Consider the following 17,576-nt stretch of genomic DNA (forward strand, 5'->3'; position numbering starts at 1 on the left):
TTTTGATCTAGCAGGAAAGGATGAATGATAAATCAGAAATGAAAGAAGGAAGTAATGAACACCTAGAAAAGAATGATAAGGAAATCAGAGGTGTGTACAGAAGACTCAGTCTCTTGGGTTGATAGGTAAAAGAAGTTATAAATTTCTCATTTCTTTTGAAGAGTTATTGTCTTGGTTAGTATAAAAATGGTTGATAGGAAAATATTCAACTTGTTTGTCTTCAAGATGCCCTATATCCTTTATATGCAAAATAATACATTTTTATGTTCAGTAATATTTGCTTTTTTGTGGTTTGATTTGATTTTTGTGGTTATAAAATGCCTAAGAAATAGCCACTTAGAAATAGCTGTTCAGTAGGCAGCCCCAGGAATTCCCTTACCGTTTTCTCCTTCGAAATTTTGCTCTTCTATCCCTTCATCCCTTGATGAAACCTGGAATCCACAATCTGTGTCTTGCTTACCTCCTGGTAGCAATCAATTAGCAAAAATTTATTAATCACAGTATATGTGCCAGATACTGTGCTAAGACTGGGGATGCTAAAAGAGGCAAAAGACAAACCAATGCTTGCCTGCCCTTAAGGAACTTACTATCTAAACAGAGGTGCAAATAGAAGTAAAGCAAGCTATAAATAGGATAAATAGGAAATAATTAACCAAATTCTGGCAGAAGATTGAAGGACTGTTGGAAAATTTTGAGAAAGGGTAAATTCTTCATTTTCTTCTCTGCTTTTTTATGTTTGAGCATTTTTAACAGAGGAACAAGATTTTTTAAAACTTAGGAGTAAATAAAGTTTCAGTCATTTTACCTTGAGTAGCATAAATTTTGTTTACATAGTAAATATATTTTTAAACAGAAAACACAATGCTTTGATATACATCTCTTATTTCTGCCTGAATTAGTGTTCATCTTTGACCTCAATTGTAACCTTTCCCAGTTTTGCAGTGTAATAGTTCTGTTTGTGAATTTGATCTCAATTATTTAAAACTAAAGTATTTTACAGTTTTTGTCTATTTTTTTGGTTAAAGTAGTACAAGATGTCAAAAATTAGAAGAAAGGTCACAGTGGAAAATACCAAGACCATATCTGATAGCACATCCCGAAGACCAAGTGTATTTGAAAGGCTTGGACCCAGCACTGGAAATACAGCTGAGGTGAGTCATTAGCAGTATAGACTTGAGAATCCTTTTGGAATTCCTAATGGTGAATATTGTTTGGAATTAGCAAAAAAACTGTTAGGTTTTGATATAGGGATATTGATAAAGTTGTTTTTTGGTAGATTTTTTGAATTACTTTTTGAAAAGAGCTAAAAAAATTAATTTTTTAACAAACTTTTCTTATTTGCCTTTTATTTGCATTACTTTTAGACTTAGTTTGTTTTTATCTCTCAGGCATTTTATTACTAAAATTTCGTGGAAATCATCCAGTAATACCTTTCTCTTTTAGACACAGTGCCGAAACTGGCTGAAGACTGGTAACTGTCCCTATGGGAACACATGTAGATTTGTACATGGCCCTTCACCTCGAGGCAAAGGCTATAGCAGCAGTTATAGAAGGTAAAGTTAACTTTAAAGAAATTGTTCATCTCTTGGAAAATGTGAATGTTTTATATAAGAATAGAAAATCTGATGAATTTTTTTTTAGTGGGGCAGGGAATGGAAAGTAGTAAATTCTTAGAAAATTGTTAAAAAGAAACATTTGGTATTCTAATATGGGATCATTTAAAAACTTTTTCAAGCTTAATTTCTTCATTTTAAATGTTTTTAATAACTTTTTTCTTGCTTTTTGTTATTTGATTAAATTTATAGTGCTTAAGAGGATCCAAATTAACTGACGGCAAATGGTTTATTTTGGTAGTTCCTTTGTGAATTTCTTGTATGTTTATTTTATTAATAATATATTTGATAATACCTTAAGGCTATGCTAGTAGGAGTTCAAAGAATCTCAAGAATTTGATTTTTGTTGTTTACCGATTTTATTTTTGGTTAAAAGGGAAGTATTTGTAACTTTTTAAAACAGATACTTTAGTAGTTTTGTAAACATAAATTAGTGCTGTTGATCAACATGAAATGAAAATGATTATCATAAAGAAAGTAAATTTTTATAGTAAATATGCTGGTCGTAAAAATATTCATTTAATATCCTCTTTTAAACTGTATGCTTTGCCTTTCCAGAACTTCTAGTAATAGTATAAAATTTATATAGCAACTCAACCTATTATTCTTAATTTGAAAACTTATGAGAACCATGTGATATGGGGCAATAACTTTTATTTTTAATGTTCTCCCTTAGTTTTATTGATGTTACTTTCACATCTACCTGTCATTTCCCATTTTACTATAGCCTCCATATAGCCCTCCATTGTAACAAAGTAAAACAGACAAAACCAACTGACAGTGGTGAAATGCAGATCTACATATGCATAATATTATATGTTATATGTTATAACATTATCCTATGTAGTTCTGCATCTCTCTTAGAGGAGTGACGTGTACTTCATCATGTCTTTTTTGAGACATGAGAGATTGAGCATTGCCTTTAATTCAAGTTCAACTGTCTTTTGGCTTTGTCTTAATTCTGTTGTAGCCATTGCATATATTCATTAGTTCATAAAAGTCTCCCTATGAGTCTTAGTTCCTCATTTGTCATTTCTTAATAGTATAATAATATTCCATTACATTCACTTATAGTCTGTTCAGCTCTTCGTGGTTGATGAACACATAATTTGTTTATAGCTTTTAGCTATTACTGAAGATGCTTCTGTGAATATTTTGATTGTCTAGGGACTTTTCTTTTTCAAGCCTTCTTGGAGAATATGCCCAGTAGTGTGATTACTATATCAAAAGATAGTAACTCTTTAGTCACTTTCCCCTACTGATATAATTCCTAATTGTTTTCTGAAGTGCTTGGACTAATTTAGAGGTCCATGTAGACTTCTTGCTTGCCTTCCCATAATGGCTACTCCTTGTTATACTGTCTTCACTTTTACTGTTTTCTACTTACTACTTAAGTCATGTATATCATTTTCGTTTTCTAGAAGGAGATTTTTAAAAGGTAAATAAAGTAATTTATCTGTCCAGGAAACAGTGACTTTCCCATGATTAATGCTGAAGCTCTAGTTTCTGAAAGCTGTATTTTGGTTGCTTCTCCTTTCTCTCCTCCTCACCCCTCTTTTTTCCTCAGTGTTTGGCAAAAATAATTTAAATTCAAAACTAAAATGAAAATAACATAACATCAGAAAATTTATATTACACAGATTTAATATTCGAGCAGATAATTTTTGGATATCTCCTTTGACAAAAAATGTAAGCTCTTATTGTATATTGCATTAAAAATACTTTAAAAAAGTTAAGAACTTGTTAGTGATAAAAAATGAATTTCTATGGTCATGTTGTCTAGTAGACTATAAATTCTTTGAGGGCAAAAACTGTCTCTTTTGTATTTGTATCTCTAGTGCTGAGAATGGTGCTTGTCACATAGTAATCCCTTAATAAATGCTTATTGATTGATTGAAAGAATTATTTAATGCCACTATATTTGAATTACTTCAAAATTTGAGCAAAGATGTCTGTAAATATGTATTTGAGCAAATTGTGAAATTTCTGTTTAGGAACTTTTTTCTATCCCTGTGGTTTGAAAGCTAGTTTTTTGTAACTTAAAGTATTGGATCAATGACTTATTAGAGGCCATTAAGTTTATATGTATCAGAGCCTGAACTTGGGGCTCTCATAATGTTTCTGACTCCGAGGCCAGCTCTCATTTTATTATATACGCCATGCTCTCTCTTAAAATCTTGCTAATATTTTCTTCTGGTGTAAAAACATATACATGACTTAATTTTAGTTATGTATTTGTTGAATATATCATGTGTTTAAATCATTACCCAGGACACCTAACCTTAAATGCCTCTTAAATTGGTTTATATGTCACTAATAATTAGTATATATAGAGTTCCTTAGGCCATTTTTTTTTCATTAGAGTGGTGAGAACTATCACTTAATTTTTTTTTTTCTTGAACTAGAAAAATATCAGGAATGTTTTTTAATTTGTGGGGTAATATTGTCAATAAATTGAACTTTATAAATTTTACTATTAGTGCATATACACAGATCCATATCGTTATTGCAATTCTCTTTTCCCCCTTCCCAGTTCTTTCTCTGGAATGAAAGTTAGCATTTCTGAATTTTGCTTGACTTAAGATACATATTACTTTTATTAGTTGTTGCTGTTTTTGTGTGGAAATCTGCTACATGTGGAAATCTGCTACATTAGCAAATGTATGAGTTAATGGTTCCATGAATGAATATTCCCTTAGGTTAACTATAATGTTAAAATTTCACTAACTCCATTTCTCAGTTTTATTCCTTGAAGTTTTGATTTGATAAAGTGACCTCAAGCTCAGTAAATATGCCAGATGATTGACTAAATAAACGTTCATTATCAAGATGGGAAAAATTAGATTTTCATTTCCAAATTTCCATATTTAATCTTGTCCCTGATTCTCCACTTAATTATGTTTGACCATAACAAATATTTAATTATGTATATTTTGAATGGTATTGAGAATATTGCTCCTTTTTTTTTCTGTGTACATAAAGTTGAATTATATGGATTAATTTTTCCAAACTTTGAGTAGTCATTAAAATTTTGAAAGTATCTACATTTAAAAGTGACTTTTCTAGTTATTTCTCTGAGTCATCCCACATTGTCTGTCTTTTTTCTAAATTATACAGGTCACCAGAAAGACCCACTGGTGATCTTAGAGAAAGAATGAAGAATAAGAGGCAAGATGTGGAAACAGAGCCTCAGAAACGAAATACGGAGGAGCCATCTTCACCAGTTAGGGTAGGAACATGTTTTCCTAAATATCAAATAACTTAGAAAATCTTTCTTGATGTTCCTTTTTGTTAGAAAGTTAAAATATGATTTTGATTTATTATTCTTAGATTGAACTTTTAGCAGTATTTTTAAAGATAAAAGATGTTATTTAGGAAAAATGTCTTTTAGAACGTAAAAATCCATCTAAAATTTCTTTAAATTCTTTATTTTAATTAAGATGCTATAGCATTTGAGAAAGAAATTGATTATCAGGAGCTAAATCTAGGCTTTAGGTAGGGTGTCTAAATCCTGATGGGATCGCTGTGGGACTAGTCCTTGGTTTTATTGGTTTTGAAACTTGATTTTTATTAGTTCATTTATAGATGATTAGACTCTGGAGGATTGAATCACATCAAAAGTGAGAATTATGTAGTAGAATCCAACTTACAAATTTATATTAGGAGACATGAAAACAGTGAAGGTTGCTTTTTCTTGGTGGTTGGTCTTTTTTGAGTTTAAATTATAGAATTTGAAGGTTGCTTAGTAAGCATACAATCATAGTAAAGATATTTGGGTTTTCTTAAGAAATTTGCATTCTGTCTTGGTAAACTGGTTAGAATTCCTGCTTCTCTGGACTAATGTGGGATAAATATTAATAGGTTATTATTTTTTGCCTCTCCTTTTTTGGACTCCCTATAGTTTGCATCTTTTTTTTTTTTTTTTTTTTTTTTTAAAGACAATTTGATCTCAGACATGTTAAAATTAATCAAATAATGTGTTTTCTTTGATTGTGTTCTGTATGCTTTGATGTAATTAAGGAGGCATACAGATTATATCAGAGGGTTGTTTTTGACTTACCTAAATTTGGAAAGTATTCTTTCTTTTGTATTTTTACTTTCTTTGGCTCTTTATTTCTTAAGTTGTTTCTGAAGTGTGATTTCTATGAGAAGCTTTTACATTCTCATGACTGTGAGGTTATAGGTTATTTAACTTGATTAAAATTTAATTGGGCTTCAAGGTGGCTCTGTGAATAGAGTTCTAGGCCTGAAGTTAGGAAGAATTATCTTCCTGAGTTCAACTCTGGCCTCAGGCACACATTAGCCATGTGACCCTGGGCAAGCCACTTGCCCAGTTTCCTCATTTAAAATGAGCTGCTAAAAGAAATGAATTCCACTCCAGGATCTTTGCCAAGAAAATTCCAGATGAAGTTATGGAGAATTGGACATGACTGAATAGAACAAAAAACATTTAATCTTAAACTCCTTTAGTTTATTATATAGGTGGCTAAAGTTTTGTCACCATTGTTGTGACTGCCTTATCATCTTTTTGCAATCTCTGTTGCTTAAATCAAACCCATATAGACAGAGGAACATTGCTCTGGGTGTAAGGATACCTGTTGACTGCAGTCACATTTATTCTTTGTGATCCTAATTAGTGTTTTCTTGACAAAAATACTGGAGTAGTATGCTATTTCCTTCTCCAGCTCATTTTAAAGTATTAGTATTATCTATGTTCTGATGCATTTTTATTTATTTTGTTAAATATTTCCCAATTATAGTTTAATCTGGTTCAGGCTTTCCCTCCCATTGTTGATTGTGATGCTGCATTGGGCATGTTTGATGCTTCTGTCTGGGGTTTCTCTTTGTTAACTCTGGTTTCTGGAGAAGGCTCCTTTCTACCATTTGCCTCTTTCTTTATAATCTCAGCCTCTCCCTAACTACTGGTATTTTCCATTTCTATCTTTAGATTCTCACTTAATCTTATTAGCTTTGTTAGCTCTCTCTTTCTCAGTCATATTCCTTAACTCCATGTCTACCTCAAGGTTCTGCCCTTGGGCACCTTTTTCTTTTTTATTCTCTCCTTTTTTGACCTTATTAGCTTTCATGAGTTCAATTAATCCTCTTAATGCTTCCATATACCATATCCATTCCATCCAAGCTTAGTCTCCTTATCCATCAACAATTCTACATCAGCAACTGCCTGTTTTAAAACTGGATGTTCTGTGCTCATTTCAAACTCAGCATGCCCAAAATAGGACTCATCTTTCCCCTCAAATTTTACTTCTCTTTCAAGCTTTTATTATTTTATTATTGAAGGCACTTGCAATCTTTCAATCATCTCTATTACACCACCTCAGTGTGTTCTTTGGCTTCTTACTTTTCCCTCATCCTAATAATCAAATTACTTGCCATATCTTAACGTTCCAACTTCCATAATATCTTTTGCATATACTTCTTTTTCTCTCATAGCCATCATTGTAATTGAAACCTGTGTCATCTCTCACTTGAACTGGTTGCAGCAATCTTCTAATTATTTCATGTTCTTAAGTGTCTCCTTATTCTGGTCCATATTCTTCACAAAAGCTCCCCAAATGATTCTCCTTTATAAAGCATGGGTCTGACCAAGGTAGCCTCCTTTATCTCCAAGAAGAACCATAAACTCTACAATTTGGCCTGATCTATCTTTTTTGCTTTATTGGCCATCTCCATACATTGTTCTAGCCATTTTGGCTTTGCTTGTTCCTCCCACAGAACATTCTGGCTTCCCTACTCTGCATTTTCTACTGGCTCTCACATATCTGGAACGTTCTCCCTTTTCAACTTTGTCATTTTAGGAATCCTTGATTTCTTTCAAAACTTGCTTAAGTGTCACTTTTTGCCTGAAGCCTTTTCTGGGCCTTCTCACTACTAAGTACCTTCATTAGCAAGATTACTTTTTTGTCTGCTTTTATATATTGTTGTGCATGTTGTTTTCTCTAGCTAGACTGTAAGCTCCTTGATACTAGAGACTATTTTGTTTTTGTATCTCCAGTGCACAGTGCAGTGCTTGAAACATACTGTGTTGTTTAGCTTTAAATATCAAAATTTCAGTTTCATAAGGGATTTTGAATGTTTAAGAAGGGCTTCTTTTTCAGAAAAGGAAATTTACCGAATAATCAAACTGATTTTACAACTTGCTAGGTTTCCCATTTATTGCAAACACATAGGAAAATGCTGTCTAAAAGTTCTTTTTATGAACACGGCCTCCTGAAATTAGAATTTCCAAAAGACAATGTTAGCTCAGTCTTTTGTCTGTACTTAGGGTGGCACCTCTGGATGAATGTGAAAATGATAACATTGGCCTGACAGGATCATATAATAAGACTAACTGTTTGTCTGTGGACTTTATTGTAGCCTTTTTTTCTGTGCTAATTTTATTTGACTTTACCCATTAACAATGTTAATGAAATTCTTAAAATGAGAGCTAGACAAATCCTGTGTGCTAAGTTGCCATCTTGCCCAGCAGGGAAACTTTTGGTGAAGTGTGCAGAAATACGCTTCTTCCTAACACATTTCATGCTCATCATTGTCTTGGCATGATAGTAATAGGAGACATATTTTGTCACCTTTGCTCAGTCTTCCTGGATTCCACATTAAGTGTTGAGGTGTAGATAGTTTGGGACCTGGACACAAGTAGACCTGAGTTGAGATGTGATCTCAGGTAACTATTAGTTGTGGGACCTTTAACAAGTCACTTAGCTTCTATTTGCCTCAGGGTCATTAGTTGTAAAATGGTGATAATAACAGTGCCTACTTCTTATAGTTGCTGTGAGGATCAAATGAGATGGTACACTTAGCAGAGTGCTTGGCACACAGTAGGCACTATATAAATGTTTATTCCTTTCCCTTCCTTTTTTCTTCTAGTTGCTAAAGTATTTGTCGAAGTTTGGTTTGGGAGTTGTTCCTGTGAGTAGAACAGAACAAAGGAATAAAGCTGAGAGGAACTAATGGCCACCAGGACTTTTGCCTGTGCTACACCAGTAATTGTTTTAGTTCAGTGCCTGTTGCCTTCTTTGGCTTTTCTAGAGGGTTCTTAAGGCTTTTGGTGATGCTAAATTTGAGCTGCATCTGAAATTGGGCTTTATTGCTCTGTATAGTTACATGCTTTTTTTGTATTCTCTTTTTTAAATCTTTGAAAGTCAGTGTCTAGCTCTAAGCTTCTGGAGTCCATTTATGATGCAGTGGAATTTTTTTCATCCCTATTGGGGACACATAGCAGCATACTATTAATTTTTTTGTACTATGAGTTCTTGAAGTTTAAGTAGAATCTGAGGTACAAGGCTTTTGTGGCACAGTGCTACTTTCTTGTTCTGTGCAGGTGTTTTTATTTTTTATGCCAAAACTATTTGTTATTCTGTGGGCACTCCCTGTCCATCTTCATATCTTGTTGCTGTGCTCTTGCCTTAACTTCTTAACTGACAGTCCACTTCTTGACTTCTGCTTGGTGTGAGTTCACCAATATGAACTGTGACTTGACTCATCATTCTTGTGATTTTCTTGACTTGAAACACCCCTTGTTGGCCAACAAAGGAGTATTGGCCATTGCTCGTCTGTCAGTGTTGTTTTCCCCTATTTCCTAAATGTGTTGTCTTTATTTCTTAAAAGGTAAGTTAAGGTAAAAAGGTAAAGTAAGACCTTTACTTCTTTAAGGTCTTAAAAGGACTGTCCACTTAAGGACAGTGACAGTTTTTTTGAATTTGTATCTCCAGTGGTTAGCACAGTGCATAGAATGTGATAAGCATCCAGGTGCCTTTTTAGTCATTATTTCAGTCTTCAGGAGAAATAGTCATTCATTGATTGCTCTTTTCTCTATTATCCACTCTGATCATCTTTTAGTGATTTGTTCTGCCGTGATAGAATTTTAGATTCTTGACTGGCTAGAAATAATACCTTAAAGTGGGCATTATGATTTTAAAGAAAAACTCATTGACATTTGTACCCTAGTACTAAAATGCTAAGAGAAAATGACAAAGCTATAAAAAGTTGTTATTCTAGCCTGTATGGAAAAAATTTAGCTTATATAGTGATCTTAATTTTGAATAATAATTTAATTTTGCAAAAATAACTTTATTTGTCTATTGATTCCCATCACATTAATTGGGAATTACACTATCAAAACTTTTTTTTTGACAGCTTTTGACAACTGTTGTCAGGGTAAATAAATAGAACCTGGTTCTGATCTCTTCCTTCTGTCTTGGGCTCCTTTTAGTTCCTTGGTCCTGAAATCAACCTGCCTAAATTATTGTGATTAGTAATTTTGGATTTTATTCCCTTTCTTTGCCCTAGAAGCCAAGGCAATTCCTTTTCTATACTTACATTCTGCCACTTCTAGTGGTTTAATCCCATGTACATAATATTTTGTATCTTTTTACATATATGTATATACATTCATATTATATATACACACACACACTCAACTTCTATGTATTATGTATCTCTATATAGTGACTATATATATTAATCTTTTAATTACATAATATGGTTGCATTCAAATTTCCTCTCTGTTCTAGATTTATGGTATTAAGTCTTACATTTGTAATAAACAAAACTTAGAATTTAGCACTCCATATCCATATCTGCCAATTTCTGTATCTATTACACATTTCTTTAGTATTCATATGGTAAGCTGGATCATTTTTAAAAATGTTAAGAGAAGAGATTATCATTGTTATGTTAAGATTTAGCATCTTAATGAAAAGGTAAGGTATAGATGTGGGGGTGAAGATCATAAGCTCCATTAAAACAGGAATTGGTTAGTAATTTCCTGTAGTGTCTGGAGGTTTTTCAGATGATATAGCTGGATGTTTAATTTGCAGTTTAAAATAGCTTATTTTTTGTTATAGAGTTTTACTTTATAGGCTAAGATTGTACCTGGATTAATATGAAATCCTTTAAGTGAAGATGACTTATTAGCCTTAACTATTAATTTATTTGCTGTTTAATGTTGTAAAAACAATTTATATATTTTGATTCCTATGAAAACAATTGTAAATTTTTATTAAAGAAAATGAGGAGATATAAAATAATTTTTGAGAGAATTATGTCTCTAGGAAAGAATAATGTTTGTATAGTCTTATTCAGAAATGAAATTATTAAATGTTTAAGAATACTATATAGTAATGGGTATTTATGAAATTATGTTCAATCCAGGAGGCAGCTAGGTGGTGCAGTGGATAGAGGACCAGCCTGAAGTCAGGAGGACCTGAGTTCAAATTTGGCCTCAGACATTTACCACTTCCTGGCTGTGTGACCTTGGGCAAATCACTTAACCCCAGTTGCCTCAGCAAAAAAAAAAGAAAAAAGAAATTATGCTCAATCCAGATAATTCCAGGATATTGTATAAATGTTTAAATGACTATTTCTCCAGTACATACTTCTCATGGAAGTTCATAGAGTTTGTGTGCTTAGCTTTTCTTTTTACTTAAACCAGCTCTGTTAATTGATAGATAAAAATCCATACATTTTTAGCACTTTTTTAAAAATTAAAGATGTACTAATAGAACAATGCAATGTCTAGAACTTACTGCTTTCGGTAAGTGATTAACTTTTCCTTAGATTGACTTACTAACAAAATTAGGAATAAATATAAATTGAGACTTTTCTCTTAATCAAGTCATACATTTAAAAAAAATCCAAAGCATTAATAATTTGACTATGTGTGTGTGTTTTAGAAAGAATCTTCAAGGGGAAGACATAGGGAGAAGGAAGACATCAAAATCACCAAGGAGAGAACTCCAGAAAGTGAAGAAGAAAATGTAGAATGGGAAACTACTAGAGATGGTAAGTTTAAAAAAGATGTGAAGGAAAAGAAAAGTTTTTGCTTAGGCAACTCTTGATTATTTACTTTGTGATTTTTCTGTGACCTTACAAGCTTTTCCATTTGCTATCTTTTAGTTTTCTTTCTATATTATTTAGTAATATACCAGGAAAAAATATTGCTTTGGAATAGATTAGAAGTGGCCAGTTGCTGCAGTTTTAAGTTAGTCTTTTCTAATTTTTTTCTGGGGCCATACACATCCTCCAAACCTTTTCATGATAGCCCTTCTGCTTTGTAGTTGTGTTAGGTAGAAATTATTGCCTTCTTTGCCCATTTCATTTTGTTCCCACTTTCATTTGGATCATGGGCGTTATATCAAAGCAAGTTTTGGTACCTTTAGGAGTCTTGCAACCAAATATTTATTACTTATAATTTACTATGCAAGCAGGTGGTATAATGTCTATAACTGCTATAAAATCTACATTAACTAGATTTCTCAATCAAAATTTAATTTTAATTCATTTAAAAATTGATTGACTATTTAAAATATTTGTAATTGTCACAACACAGAACTACAAGAATGTGGATTAAGCTTTATGGTTATACTATAAGGGACTTAGTGTATTTTGTGTAAGTGAGGAGAGGAGAAATGAGGAACAGTAGAGAATGGATCACTCCTACCAAGTCCATAAGTGAAGAGCAAAAAGATTCCTGTAGACTCTTGGAAATAATGGGCAGAGGTGGGATAGAGTTAGGGTTTGGGACAGTGGGAGAGGGAGTAGAAGGAAGGGATTAGTCTAGGGACTGAAGAGACATAATTAAAATTTAATACCTGGGAGAGAGCATTCTTAAATTGAGAAGAGGTGTATACCTGTGATTTGAGTTGAGAGCTTCATTATAGATTTAATTTAGGGAAAAGTTGTTACATTGGGAGATCGGCTTTTTGGGAGGATATATTGTGCCTCCATGGATAAAATTGTTGTCTAGGAGGAGTTATATGAGCTTCTATGGGTTATAGGCAACTCAGGAGAGGGAGAAGAAGGGACATAGACTCATCATGGCCAATAGGAAGGAAAATAATTATAGCATATGAAAGTGGCAGAAGTGAAGTACATTTTTGGGATATAGTAATTTCTACCATGTAGTCTTGTTTTTTTAGTCACCATTAATTCGAGCTTCATCATTGAATCACAGAATTAAAAATATGAATCTAATCCATGAATCAGAGATTAAAATTTCAGAATAAAATAGGAAGGAAGGAAATCAGGTAAGGGACAAGAGCAGACAAAAACTTGTTAGGAGAAGGTGCGGTGAAAAGAAAACTAACAAACACAAAAGTTGAAAAAGAGGGAAGATTTTGAGAAGAAACAGTAGAGACAAAAGAGAGGAATAAATAAATAACTGGATATATTTAAAAAAGAAAAATAAAATATAACTAGGTGAAGGGTAGACCAGTGGTAACAAGGGAAGATAATAGGGTAGAGGGAAGACAAACTGGGAACAGAGTTGCCTCAAAAAAATTAATATCTAAAAAGCAAAGTCACAGAATCAAAATGATAGGTTGGAACAAAATTTACTATTTATTAAAAGTAATTAAAAAAAAAAACAACTAACCAGGAGTTGTAATAATGCTGTCAGACAAAGCAAAAAAAAAAATCATGGTATTAATAAGTGTAAACAAGAGGATTACGTTATGCTATAATTATAGAGAGCAAAGTTATAACGCTATTAATAAATACCTAAAGAAATCCCAAAGTACAATTCATGTTGGAAAAGTTAGAGAATGAATTATTAACCCAACAAAAGAAAGAATCGATTTCTAAAGGTTGCAAAATGAATGTGAAGTTATGTGAAGTTGAAAAGCTTTTGTATGAATAAAATCAGCATAGCTGGGTTAAGAGATCAGCTGAGGGAAAAGTCTTCCTCAAATACTTCTGATAAAGATTTGAAAATCAAATGACATGAACTAATAGAGATTTAAGACCCAAACCCAGCAGAGAAATGTTTAAAGGATTTGAATGATTCTCAAAAGAATTAGATTCAAATTCAAATTACCAATAATTAGAGAAATTGCAAGATGAAACAACTCTGAGGTATAGGTGCATTTTTTTTTGTGGAGGTATAAATTGGTCTAACCAGGACAGTAGATGGTGCAATAGATGTAGCACTGGCTCTGAAGTCAGGAGGACCCAAATTCAAATATGGCCTCAGACACTAGTATTTGTGTGACCCCAGACAAGGCACTTCACCCCAATTGCATTGCAGAAACAAAAGAAAAAATTCCAGAATGGTTATTCTGTAAAGCAGTTGGAATCAATGCAAAGAAAATGACTGAAATATTCATACCTTTCAATCCAGAGAATCCACTGCTAAGTATTTCTCCAGGGAGGTCAATGACAAAGGTAAAGGTTTCACGTACTCTCCACAGTGTTTATAGCAAGACATTCTGCTGTAGCAAAAAGCTGTAAGAAGTAGATGCCCATCCATTGGGGAATAGCTAAAGAGATTATGGTATATGAATATAATGAACTATACTGTTAAAAAAAAATGAATTAAGTATCAGGCAGAGAAACTTTGGAAGATAGAAACTTATAAACAAGTAAACAAACTTAGGAAAATCAGTTCTTACAACATCAGTGGAAGAAACAATAAAATAATAGAAATTGAATTCTGTGAAATTAAAATTTCAAAATTATAATAAATCAAATCTTACCCCCAAATAAATATAAATATCAACAGTCAATAAATATTTAAGACCTGCTATGTGCCAGGTACTATACAATGTTCTGGGGATACACACAGGAAAGCTAAAAGGGGTGAAGATGGGGAAATGGAGAGGAATCTGTCAGGCATGAGGGCTTGGTGAGAAAGCCCAAGAAGTCCCAAATGCGTTCATCACTGTGAGAAGTAAGATGTCTAAGATGTCTCTCCTGTCCTCACTTTCCAATCAGAGGGGCAAAGAGTACTGAGGACCAAGGGGTGAGCATCACTGGATCCCCAGTTGATGAGCTGGGAGTGGGGATGGATGGAGAAGTCAAAGAAATCTGAAGTGAGTAAATGTGCTTGCAATGACAGTGTGGGACCCAGGTCCACATTGTGTGACAGAGGTCCATTGGGAGACATGACACACTTAGTGTGTCAGGTATAGGTGAGTTGTCTGAGATTTGGGAAGATATTTAATCCTCTCTTCTTTTCATAGATATGGGGGACTATGAATGTGAAATGTTGTCTAATATGTCTTTTAAAAAATTTTAGATAGTTTTTATGAACTCTTTTTTTCCCCCTCTCTTTTAAAAAAAATTATAAGAGATTGGTTTCTTTAAAGGAGAGGTGGAAAAGGAGAACTTTAGGAAAAATAAGCAATACAAAAAACAAAAGAGTAGGGTCATAGATGTAGGTTTAGAAGAGCCCTTAGAGATCCATCTTGCCAACCCTCTGATTTTTACTGATGAGAATCTGAGGGCAATTGAGATGAAATGGTTTGCTAAGGTTACAAAGCCTATATATATATATATATATATATATATATATAAATATCTGATCCTGGATTTGAATTCCAGTCTTTCTTTCCTACAAGTCTTAGCACTGAATCTACCATGCTCCCATAGCCATAAAAATGTGCTTTAAAGTAATTAGCTGGTAACACTATCTTATTAATAATATTCTGAAAAAATATTAGCTGTGTGTTGGTGGTCATTTACTTACTGGTTTCCTACTTCTTTCCAATCCACTATAAATGTTATGCACATGTTTTTTCCTCAATTTAATCATTCCTTTATCTTAAAACTTGAAATAGTTATAATGTGTATCCATTAAAACTTTATAGGAATGGTGTAGTCTTTCATCTCTGGGAATTGTTAAAAATATGAGTTTTAGGGAAAGACAACATGGTCATATGTATATAGGGTCTGAATTTACATTGAAGATCTGGCTTGTAGTTCTGCTTTAGACATGTAGCTATGTGATGATGGATAAATCCCCTTACCCTCAATGTGATACTCCCTTTTCACTTTTTCCTCATAATTTATTAGTTTATTAATAATAGAATAATTGTCTTAATTTGACAAAATCTATTGTTTATTTTTGTATAGTTCTGATGTTTTAAGTTGTTGTAAAGTGTCTGGTTTTTATCTTAAAGATTCTGACAATGGAGACATTAATTATGATTACGTCCATGAATTGTCACTGGAAATGAAGCGCCAAAAGATTCAGAGAGAACTAATGAAGCTAGAACAAGAAAACTTGGAGAAGAGAGAAGAAATAGTAATTAAAAAAGAAGTGAGTTTGTTATCCCAATTTTATAACCACACCAAATAATTATCTTTTAAGAAGACTTTCACAAATTTAATTTAAAACTTTTGTTTTTTCATGATTTTGCCATACAGAAGAAATTCCTAAAAAAATTTTTGTTGTTAGATTTTAGGTCTTTAATGCTACAGATCATTTAGATTAATTTAAATATTTAGGAAATAGATGGGTTAGAAGATTCTTCTGTTTCAATTAAGCATTCTTACCTAAGGGTTTTATAGCATCTTCTACCTAAGGATTATATGGTATCTTTTTTGTTTCTTTCAACTTTATTAATTGGAAGCATTTTAAAATTTTATTTTCCTGCTTTAGGTAGTATAGAATATAGTAATTGATTATGTTTTATTTGTGTATTTTGAAAATGGCACTTGTAAAGCATTTCATTGTTTTATATATTATTATGAAGGTTCCTTCTGTGGACTTTTATAGTGTAGATGATATTCAAGAGTGGCATGAATATGTGCTGGTTAATTCTTTTTAAAAACTGTAGCATATCCATTGTGCTATTTGTTGTTTGTCTCTAAAATGGCTAGTGTATTGAAAAACCACTTAGTCTGATTTAATTGAAATATTATATTCATTTGGTTATATCAAGGCATTTTATTGGAAAAAAGGGTTAAATGTAAAATATGCTTTTGGTTATCCTTAAGTTTAAAAAGCGTTTTTATTTTGGAAGCTAATTTTTTATGATCTAAAAAAGTTTTACTCTAAATGTACTAGCATAATCCATTAGCAAAACTTATTGAATTTTATTTTCTTTTTAAAAAGATTTCTCCAGAGGTGGTTAGATCAAAATTGTCTCCATCTCCTTCTCTAAGAAAGTCTAGTAAATCTCCAAAGCGAAAATCAAGTCCAAAGTCATCCTCTTCAGCTACTAAGAAAGATAAGAAGATAACTTCAGTGTCTTCTCCTCTCTTGGACCAGCAGAGGTCAGTAGGTAAACATGCATTAGAGGCATAGTTTTTCATGAAAATTTTTAGCTAAACAACAAAAGTTAAACTTTTAGCTTCTTCTAGCCCCGGTTGTTTCATCTGGACGATTTTGTCTTGTATTTTTATTTCACACTTGATTTCTTGTTTAACTTACTTGTTCATATGTTTTTTGGGGCATTATGGGTATAGTCAAAAGAGCATTGACTTTAGTGTCAGAATGTCTGCTTGGGCTTTCATCCTGATTCATTTTATTAACTTTGTGTTCTTTGGAAGGGTGTGTTTAACTTTTCTGAATACTTCCCAAGAGTAAAATGAACACCATGCCAGACAGTTCTAAACATTGAATCAGATAATTGATGTAAAAGTGTTTTGTAAACTAATAAATTATTACACTATGGGAAGATTTAGAGATAATGATTGTGGTGATGGTGGTAAATGAGTTGTGAAAGGGAGAGAGGGAAATTCAACTAGTCTGTTGTTCCTTCAGAGGCCTGAAACTCTCTCTCCTTCCTTTCTTCTCTCCCCCCTCCTCTTCCTCTCTGTCTTTTCCCCCTCCTCTCCCTCCCTCTCCCTCCCTCTCTCTTCCTCCCTCTCCCTCTCTCTCTCTTCCTCCCTCTCCCTCTCTCTCTCCTCCTTCCTCTTGCCTCTCTCCCCTTCTCTCTCTCTTTCTCAGACACATGCACATACCATCCACCCATGTGCGAGTATATGCTCTAGATGACTTGATTCCCTTCATTTTTGGAATCACCACTCTGGTGCTGTCCTGTTGTAAAACCAGGAACGACCCATTTTATCTCATGGCTATAACCCCAGAACCCAAACTCAAATACCATCAGACAGTCATCCTGGCCATCTGTCTAGCTAACAGCAGTGTATTACTTTCCCATTCCAATCCTGATCTCTTATCTCTGCTTTGGGACTAGTAATCTAACCAGTGTTGGCATT

General features: G+C 33.0%; 1 protein-coding gene across 10 annotated transcripts in view; it reads left to right on the forward strand.

Moving 5' to 3' along the window:
* Positions 1-17,576, forward strand: part of ZC3H13 (zinc finger CCCH-type containing 13) — a 73,644-nt gene that overhangs the window by 1,963 nt on the left and 54,105 nt on the right. For 9 of the 10 annotated variants that reach the window (XM_031958369.1, XM_031958372.1, XM_031958374.1 and 6 more), the window contains exons 2-7: positions 1,026-1,151; positions 1,444-1,553; positions 4,731-4,842; positions 11,306-11,414; positions 15,530-15,669; positions 16,468-16,628. In XM_031958369.1, the coding sequence (XP_031814229.1) occupies positions 1,035-1,151; positions 1,444-1,553; positions 4,731-4,842; positions 11,306-11,414; positions 15,530-15,669; positions 16,468-16,628 (749 nt within the window). In that variant the 5' untranslated portion in view covers positions 1,026-1,034. The remainder of the gene's footprint in view (positions 1-1,025; positions 1,152-1,443; positions 1,554-4,730; positions 4,843-11,305; positions 11,415-15,529; positions 15,670-16,467; positions 16,629-17,576) is intronic. The other variant, XM_031958370.1, reaches the window with a different exon arrangement.

Source organism: Sarcophilus harrisii, chromosome 3, assembly GCF_902635505.1.
Source record: "Sarcophilus harrisii chromosome 3, mSarHar1.11, whole genome shotgun sequence".
NCBI classification, from domain to species: Eukaryota; Metazoa; Chordata; class Mammalia; order Dasyuromorphia; family Dasyuridae; genus Sarcophilus; species Sarcophilus harrisii.